At 40.0% G+C, this 10362-nt stretch overlaps 1 protein-coding gene across 1 annotated transcript; it reads left to right on the top strand.

Annotated features, from left to right (window-relative positions):
- Window positions 1-1155: 1155 nt before the first annotated feature.
- Window positions 1156-1875, top strand: LOC125857817 (uncharacterized). Its single transcript, XM_049537466.1, has 3 exons — window positions 1156-1254; window positions 1389-1502; window positions 1603-1875. Exons 1-3 carry the CDS (start codon window positions 1156-1158, stop codon window positions 1873-1875), a joined length of 486 nt encoding a protein of 161 aa, XP_049393423.1.
- Window positions 1876-10362: the final 8487 nt, after the last annotated feature.

The following is a 10362-nucleotide window of genomic DNA, read 5'->3' as shown; positions in this document are numbered from 1 at the left end:
CCCCTATTATGTTGTGCTTAATTGTAATGATGAGTCTGTGACTCAAGAGATCCCGGGTAGGGAAAAGTTAGAGTGGGAAGGGGTGTACAAGCCTAACCTAGTTAAGGTCATATCTTTCATTCGGGCTAGGAAACTGGTGGGAAGAGGTGTTTGGCATATTTTGCTCATATTAGGGATGTTGATGTTGAATCTCTCTCTATGGAGTCTATTCCTGTTGTGTCTGAATTTAAGGAAGCGTTTCCTACCAATTTATCTGGTATGCCTCCAGATAGGGATATAGATTTCTACATTGGCTTGGAACCAAGCACTTGCTCAATCTCTATCCCTCCTAATCGCATGGCTCCGACAGAATTAAGAGAGCTTAAAGCTCAAATCTAGGAGCTTCTTGATCAAGGTTTCATCCGCCCTAGTGCTTCCTCGTGGGGTGCTCCTGTATTGTTTGTTAAGAAGATGATGGTAGTATGAGGATGTGCATAGACTACCGACAGTTGAATAGGGTCACCATTCGAAATAAGTATTCATTGCCTCTGATAGATTATCTTTTTGACCAGTTGCAGGGTGCGTCAGTTTTCTCTAAGATTGATCTAAGGTCTGGTTACCATCAATTAAAGATTAGGCATGAGGATGTACCCAAAATGGAATTCAGAACCCGTTATGGGCACTATGAGTTCTTAGTGATGTCGTTTGGGTTGACCAATGCACCTGCAACCTTCATGAGTTTGATGAATTGTGTGTTTAAACCATTCCTGGATTCTTTTGTTATCATCCTTATAGATGACATTCTAGTTTATTCGAAAAGTAAGGAAGAGCATGCCGACCATCTCCGTAATATTTTGGGTGTTCTTGGAAAATAGAGAATGTATGTCAAATTTTCCAAGTGTGAGTTCTGGTTGACTTGAGTTGCCTTTTTGGGGGATGTGGTTTTAAATGAAGGGGTAATGGTAGATCCCCAAAGATCGAAGCACACAAGAACTGGGTAGCTCTGTGACTGAAGTTAGGAGTTTTGTGGGGATCGCCAACTACTATCACCGGTTTGTGAAGAATTTTACTTCTATCACCACGCATTTGACAAGGCTGACTAAAAAAGAAGTGCCTTTCGAGTGGACTGACAAATGTGAAGAGAATTTTCAGACACTAAAGACTCTTCTTACCACAATGCCAATTCTGACACTGCCGGTGGAAAATAAATATTTCATTTTTGATTGTGATGCTTCACATTCGGGCTTGGGTGTTATGTTAATGCAGGAAATAAATGTAATTACCCGACACATGATTTGGAGTTGGCAGTGGTAGTGTTTTCTCTCAAGGTCTGATGGCATTACCTTTATGATATCAAGTGTGAGGTGTTTACTGATCATTGTAGTCTACAACATGTATTCACTCAAAAGGACCTGAATTTGAGGCATAGAAGGTGGATAGAGTTACTCAAGGATTATGATGTTATCATCCAGTATCATCCAAGTAAGTCGAATGTGGTGGTGGACACACTAAGCCGGAAGACTGTAAGTATGGGTAGTTTAACTTGCTTAGGTGTGTCCAAGCGACCTTTGGCCAAGGAGATTCATACCTTTGAGTGTAAGTTCATGCAGTTGGGCATCTCAGAGAAAGGTGGCTAGCATTGAAATTAGGCCTATTTTCATTGACGAGATCAAGGCCAAGCAGTTTGAGGATGAGAGTTTGAATGAGCTCAGAAAAAGGACAGTGTCTGTTAAGGCACAAGATGTGGTTCTGGATGCGGGAGGCGTGCTCAGTTTTAAGGGAAGACTCTGTGTTCCCCGAGTGGATGACTTGATTCAGAAGATGTTGACAGAATCCCATGGTTTGTGGTATTCCATTCATATGGGTGTGACCAAGATGTACAGAGATTTGAAATGACTTTATTGGTGTTCTGGCATGAAGAAAGTTATAGCTGAGTTTGTGGCTAACTGTCAAAACTGTCAGCAAGTAAAGTATGAGCACCAAAGGCATGCAGGTTTGCTTCAGCGAATGCCAATTCTAGAATGGAAATGGGAAAGGATAGTTATGGATCTCGTGGTTGGTTTTGCCAAGACTTTGGGAAAGTTTGACTCCATTTGGGTAGTGGTTGACAAACTGACTAAGCCAGCCCACTTCATTCCAGTCAAAGTAGACTATAACGCTCAGCAACTGGCTAAGTTTTATATGAAAGAGACAATGAGACTGCATGTGGTGCCCCTTTCTATCATCTGAGACCGTGGTACGCGGTTCACATCCAATTTCTGCGGAAAATTGCATAAGAAGTTGGGCACTCAACTCACTTTTAGCACAGCTTTCCATCCGCGGACGGACGGGCAGTCAGATAGAACTATTCAACTATTAGAGGACATATTGAGAGCATGTGTGATTGACTTTGGAGGGCATTGGGATAAGTTTCTACCGTTGTGTGAGTTCTCCTATAATAACAGTTACCACTCCAGCATTGACATGGCACCGTTCGAGGCACTTTATGGGAGGAAATGTAGATCACCCATAGGGTGGTTTGAGGCTGGAGATGTGAAACCTTTGGGGGTTGATTTGGTGAAAAAGGCTCAGGATAAGGTGAGAAGTATCCAAGCTAAGCTTCTAGCAGCCCAGAGTCGACAGAAAAAGTATGCAGACTGCAAGGTAAGGGACATGACATTTCAGGCTGGTGAACAAGTTCTTCTAAAAGTATCACCCATAATGGGGGGTGATGCAATTTGGAAAGAAGGGAAAGCTTAGTCCTCGATACATTGGACCATTTGAGATTATTGTCTGTGTAGGGTCAGTGGTTTATATGTTGGCTTTACCGCCTAGCCCATTTGGAGTCCATCCAATGTTCCATGTGTCCATGTTAAAGAACTATCATGGAGACAGATACTACATCATAAAATGGGACTCAGTTTTGTTAGACAAAGACCATTAGTATGAGGAGGAACTGGTTGCAATTCTTGATCGCGATGTCCGAAAACTGAGGACCAAGGAGGTAAAGTCCTTGAAAGTTCAATGGAAGCATCGTCCAGTTGAGGAAGCTACTTGGAAAATCGAGAAGGACATGCGAGAGAAGTATCCCCAGTTATTCGACAATTCAGGTATTAATCTACTCTTACCTTAGCCCATTTCTCCGAGTTTGTCACTTGGGGATGAGTGATGGATAAATTGATATCTATTGTAACAACTTGTTCCCGTCATTATGGAAAAGCCAATGAGGAAAAAAATTGGGCCAGAAAACTTTTGAGTAGTAACTTGAAAATTTCTAGCCTAGTCCAGACTTGAACAAAATCTGAGTCAAGTGAGGTCTAGAGAAATCTGGTAATGAATGGGGGATCTAATTATGAATTTGATCACATGAGTGGATATCCAAGACGATAAGGAGCCTGTACGGCTTTACGAAATTAAATTCAGGCGAGTAGAACTCCGAAAACTGATATTGGCGTGAAAGGGTTATTTTAGAACGTCCCAGGTTGAAGGTGTGTTGTCAAATGGGAGGTTGGAACTCAAATTCTGAGGTTTTGTCTCCATCCAAGCCGCCAGGGCGGGATTATCCCGCCAGGACAATCACCATCTCTATATTATAAGAGAAATAGTAATGGTTTTTTTTATGTTGAATGGACATCTTCCACCTAATAATCTAGTCTTTTGGATAGCGTTGTAAGAAACAGTAATGGTTTTTTATGTTGAACAGACATCTTCTACCTAATAATCTAGTCTTTTGGACAGCGTTGTGTTGTTCAATCTACCACAATTGTACCAGCACAGGTCAATTAATGCTTGAGACCAAAAGTCAAACTGATGGCCTAATAGACCAGTAAGAATCTGTCACTCCCAAGAAAATGAAGAGAAACTTTCCAGAACAATAAATGTAAAAGAACAAAGATAAACACGTGGGTCGTTGTAAATGGAAGCATGAAACAGGTGGCATCGAAAGAAAGAAGAGAAAAGGGATATTAATAGCTTAACCTTTTGGATATCCACAAGGCAAAATGACGGGACTATCCTCTAAATGTTCGAAGAATGCCTCCCTTATTAAGATTGATATGTATATATATATATATATATATATATATATATATGTGTGTGTGTGTGTGTGTGTGTGTGTGTGTGTCATGACTCAGGGGTACCCCCTAGATGTAACAAGGCGTATAAGAAACTGAGAGGCCTCATACAAGCCACTTAGCATATCATAACATAAAGTAATAGAAATGAGCGGGAATTTAAAACTTTTCAATACAATCAAATTCTTTTATAAAATTGTCTCAAACCATCTAACACAACAGATAAAATCTTGGGACGTAGCCCATACAATAGTCCAACACATAAAAGAAAAGTATAAAAGAAAGTGGTGACCACATCCTCAAACACAATGAGGACTCACCAAAACTTCACTTTCTTGATCAACAACGAAGTTAGCCACGAGTGTGAGAATCAATGTCGTCGGAACCTACATTTAATAAGAATGTAGGCAAGAGTAAGCGTTAGTACAATCAAGTACTAAATATGATGGCTAGCATAACAACATAACCATAAGCATTAGTCAACATAAGACATAAGGCATAAGCATAATCAATACATAATAAGCATCATAATGAAAGAGAAATACTTCCTTAAGTAACCTCACTTATCCTTAGCCAAGACATAGGTCATTCGCTTCTAGTCAAGCTTGCATGATGGAAGGCATATCTAGCAACACTCCAATCAAATCATCTTCATAACATAATTACATTATTCATACTTACTTTTAAAGACATGGGCATTCGCCTCAATGCCTAGCTTAAAAATGCTAATGGCTATTCGCCTCTACAATCTCATCATATGACACGGGTATTCGCATCCACGTCATTTCATAAGGAGAATGGGTACTAACTTCACGTATCAGGACACTACTTTGGTTCAAGGGCCAACAATCGCGTGTAGTGATATAACCCAACCAAGGGTTGGGATCGTTCCCATAGGGAGTTGTTTCAAGAATTAATAGAAAAATAAAATTTAGTTCTAATCAGTCGTAGCTATAAACATTATCGAATACAAACATAATAAATATAAGGGGTGACGCAAATGTCAATTATCAATGGGGTTTGTATTAGCTAATCAATAAAAACGACAAAAATATAAGGAAATAAGATAGGGAGACGGGATTCTTGGGATGTGATAGGAATATGGGATAAAAGACACTATCGGGTAGATGCTATTGATAGTACATCACTGAATATTTGTAACTAGGCTAGACTTTAGTGGGGGTAAATTCTCTCTCGAACAACTTACTCGGAATCTACTCGATTTCTCTCGAACACCGAGTTGCCGCATTTAAGCACAGCCTCCGCCTTAGCCCATTCACTCTCTCGAGTTGAAAGTGTGGGAGAGGGCCTAGGATTCACTCTCTCGAGCTGAACCCACGACAACCCAATAACCACCGGCTATCGATTTAGTAGTCTTAGTTTTAAAACCCCTCTCTCGAGCAAGCCAAAAACACTAAGATGAAATCGTATTTGCAACTGCAATCTCATTAAGTTCAAACACAACTACTAAACGAAATCACATTTAAATAGCAAATATACCAACAATAAGCAACACCCAACAGTAAATTTAACCCATATTCACAAACTGACACCCCAAGAATTGGGGTTTTAGCTAGACATGAAAAAGAGATAGAAATCGATACCAACAAGTGTTTCCATCAAGTGGGTACAATGAATAAAGTCTTTAAACACATCGAGGATGAAGATTCTTCGAGACCCACTTCCAATTTCTTGGAATTGAAAATCTTCAAGTTCAAGCACAATGTCTCCAAAAACTCTAAGAACTAAAACTGAAAATATCCTCCAAAATAAAATCTCTCTAAAGTCTGATACTAATCTAACAATTTAAATAAATATTTATAGTGTTCGAAAATTTGTGATGCGAAGGACCATTCGGCACAGTTAGTCGGCATCGCCGACACACTCGGCAATCCGCCCTTTGGTCTGGTTCATCGCCTTTCTGCTTTTGCCTTCAGCATTCTCGCGTTTTGAGGCATTGAGCGATAGAGTGCTGCTCCACAGAACTTCTCGGCGACGCGCCGATTGCTCATTTTCATCGCAAACTTGACCTTCTCCTTCAGGGCTCAGCACACTACAACATTCGGCGAGATTTAGGACCTTTCGGTGACTCGCCTAATAGTTTAGGCGATCCTCAGGTTGTCTTTTATCTGTTCTTTTAGCCTCTTTGTTCCTTTTTGCTTGATAGCATCCAAGCTTTCTCTATCAATCTAAATACCTGAAACTTAAAAGTATACATCAGCTATTGAGACAAAATATGCATTTGAGGGCACTAATTCTATTAAAATATAGCCCTAAATGAGTCCAAATTGTGGACTCATCAGGTACTCGCCTCCATGTCCATTCATCATGGTAAGAACGTGGGAACCCACCTATTGTTCAATTCTAAAGAGTATGAGGATCACCTAATATCCTTACATATGGAGGTCAAGGGTAATCACATCTAGCCTCATCAATTACATAAGTTTTTAGTCTACATTCATTTTAGGTAAGCAATCCTTTCAACCTAGAATCATTCGTGTGAGCAAACCTTTCACATTCATACAGTCATGCTTAGAAATTCATTACAGGAAGTATCCCTTTCACATCATAACATTAACAATCAACAATTCATAGTCTAGGCTTTACTCTAAAAGAACTGCATCTCATGACCATCATTTATGCTTTACTCTCAAGTAATTAACATCATATTACTCATATATGCTTTAATCCTAAGCAATTCTAACCATACTTCATCAATCCAATAAGGATATATCTAACCCACAAAGTTTCCCTTCATGGCATCAACCCAAATCATATCAATTCTACCCTAGGTTCATATAATAGGCATGGGTACATGTAATTTAATCCTAAATACATGCAATTCTATCAATTCAATCATAAACAATCACAATCCACTCAATTGGATCAACATTCAGCATAGTCCACAACATTGAAAGAAACCCTAACTAGAATTGGGGAAATTCTTCTTCAGATTGTGGTTCCAGGGGACTCCATGGGAGGAAGGATCCCATGGATGAAACACCATCATACCTTGATTACAATGCCCTCCAAAGCTTGAAGATTGGGAGACTTGATCTTGACCTAGCTCCAATTTCTTCCTTCTTCTTCCAACTTCTAGTGAGAGAATTTTTTAGAAAAGTTTTGGGTTTAATTTTGAGATTTGAGAGAATGACTTGAATGAGGGGTTTTAGGGGTTAAAATGCTTATATAGGTGGTTTAGACTTAGGCAAAACGACAACACATTGATTTAATTAAAACCGAAAAAGGCCCATATGTCCCTAAAATAACTGTCAACTCTATATCCACGGAACCCCGATCGATGGACCATCGACTGACCTATGGTCCGTCCTGGTCAGTTGTGGTCTATGGTTAGAGAGTTTTGGCAAAACAACGGTTTGGTGGACCATAGGGCGTGGACCCACCTACGGTCCGTAGGTCCCACCGTGGTCCATGCCTGGACCAATGTAGGTAGCCCTCTCCATGACCCTTACCTACGACTCATGGCTTGACCCACGGCCCATGGTTAGGCCTTCGTGGATGGCACCTGTAAGTCCTGAAAAGTTGCTACGTTACCTCTTTCAAATTCGGGGTGTTAAATTTGCTTCCCCTTGGGATTATTTGTCCTTAAATCAGATTTTAGGAACATTTCTAAATGAAAAAACTTAAGACTAGCAGCCCATCATGCATGCAACACCTCTAAATACATACAAACGAGGAGGAAACCTCAAATAGTAGCTCAACATACTTAATGCACCAAAAGGGAGTAGGAACTACATCTAACAACCCAATATGCATGAAATTTTAACATTTCTCATATTCAAGGGGAAATTATCATCTCCAACACAAAAGTAATGCTCTACACAATCTCATGGAGCTCATATGCAATTCAATCTCAAAACGCATATCTAAATATGTTTATCAATTCATCTCATGAAGTCTATAGGGAACTCATACTCAATGCACAACAACATGAAGAAAATAAATCACAAAAGCCACTTTTTTAAAACTTGAGCTTTTTCATGAACATGCAATTTAAGGAAATCATGGAAACACATAAAACACACATGACTTCAAACATAAGCAAACCAAGAGGAACTCATTACCTCAAGCTAGAATAGTAGGAAAAAGATGAGGATACCGGACATCATATCGGCCTCGGCCTCCCAAGTAGCACCCTCAACTTGATGGTTTCTATATAACACTTTCACGGAGGCAACCTCTTTGTTCCTCAATCTCTTAACTTGCCGATCTAAGATCACAAAAAGAACTTCTTCATAAGAAAGGTTCTTTTTCACTTCTAACCCTTCTAGGGGAATTATGGATGTCGGATCTCCAACACACTTATTGAACATTGAGACATGAAAAATCGAATGCATCGATGCCAACTCAATTGGCAAATCAAGCTCATATGCAACCTTACCAACACGTCTCAAAATTTGATATGGGCCTACAAAATGGGGACTAAGTTTCCCTTTCTTACCAAACCTCATTACACCTTTCATGGGTGAGATTCTCAAGTAAACCCAATCAAGCACATCAAATTCAAGGTCTCTTCTTCTAACATCGGCATAAGACTTTTGTCGGCTTTAGGTCGTTCTCAACCTCTCTCAAATGAGTTGAACCTTCTGTATAGCCTCATGCACTAACTCGGGTCCTATCAAAGAAACCTCACCCACTTCAAACCATCCTATAGGAGAGCTACACCTCCTACCATAAAGAGCCTCAAACGGAGCCAGACAAATACTCGAATGGTAGCTATTATTCTAGGCAAATTCTATCAAGGGCAAATGGTCATCCCAATTTCCCTTGAAATCTATCACGGAAGCCCTCTACATGTCTTCCAATGTTTGGATTGTTCTTTCCACTTGCCCATAGCTTTGGGGGTGAAAAGTTGTGCTAAGCTTAACTTTATTGCTAAGACCCTTTTGGAAAGACTTCCAAAACTGTGAAGTAAATTGAGTACCTCTATCATGGACAAGGGAACTTCATGCAACCTTACCATCTCTCTCAAATATAGCTTAGCATAATCTTCTACCATATAGGAAACCTTGACGAGAATGAAATGAACCTACTTCGTCATTCGGTCTACTATAACCTAAATTGAGTCATATTGTTGCCGAGTTTGTGGCAACCCTACTTTGAAGTCCATGTTCAAATCTTCTCACTTCTAAGTATGAATGCTAATATCTTAGGATAAACCTCCCGGTTTCTGATGCTCAACCTTCACTTGTTGGCAATTAGGACACTTAGCCACAAATCCCGCAATATCCTTCATCATCCCATTCTACCAATAGATCTCCCGCAAATCACGGTACATCTTGGTGGCTCCAGGGTGAATAGAATACTGATAACTATGGGCTTCTGACAAGATATGTTCCCTCAAGTCATCAACACTCGGATAATACAAATGACCTTGGTACCTTAGGACATCATCCCCCCTTGGGAGAAAGCCTCTACAGACTTCTTTATAACCGTCTCTTTCAATTCAACTAAGGTCGGATCAAGACATTGCTTTACTTTAACATTAGCCACGAAAGACGATTCGGAACTATTATAGACCATAACACCAACCTTGGTGGAATCCACTAGTTGAACTCCCAATCGGGCCAAGCTATGAATATCTCGAACCAACTCTTTTCTCTCATCATCAACATATGCAACACTACCCATGGATAACCGACCAAGGGGATCTGCTACTACATTCGCCTTTCTAGGGTGATAAATAACACTCATATTATAATCCTTCAATAATTTAAGCCACCTTCTTTGGCGAAGATTTAGATCTTTTTGGGTAAACACATATTCCAAACTTTTGTGATCAATGAAAACATCAACATGGACCCTATACAAATAATGCCTCCAAATCTTTAGGGAAAATACCATCGCCGCTAATTCAAGGTCATAGGTAGGATAGTTCTTCTCATGAACCTTTAGTTGCCTTGAAGCATAGGCAATCGCCTTACCATTTTGCATAAGCACACATCCCAATCCAACTCTAGAGGCGTCACAATATACTACAAAGCCATTTGTTTCTTCCGATAAGGTCAACACCAGAGCAGAAGTAAGTCTATCCTTCAACTCTTGGAAACTTTTCTCACAAGCTTCAGACTATATAAACTTGGCCTTCTTTTGAGTCAAAGCCATTAATGGAGAATCAATGGAGGAAAACCCCTCAACAAATCTTTTATAATAACCGGCCAAACCCAAGAAACTTCTAATATATGTCGGTGATAGAGGTCTAGGACAACTCTTGACCGCATCCATCTTCTATGGATCTACCTCAATACCCTTGCTTGAAACTATATGGCCAAGAAAAGCTTTCGGACCTTAACCAAAACTCACATTTGCC

This window comes from Solanum stenotomum, chromosome 1, assembly GCF_019186545.1.
Source record: "Solanum stenotomum isolate F172 chromosome 1, ASM1918654v1, whole genome shotgun sequence".
In the NCBI taxonomy this organism is placed as follows: Eukaryota; Viridiplantae; Streptophyta; class Magnoliopsida; order Solanales; family Solanaceae; genus Solanum; species Solanum stenotomum.
This window is presented reverse-complemented; position numbering and strand designations above follow the sequence as displayed.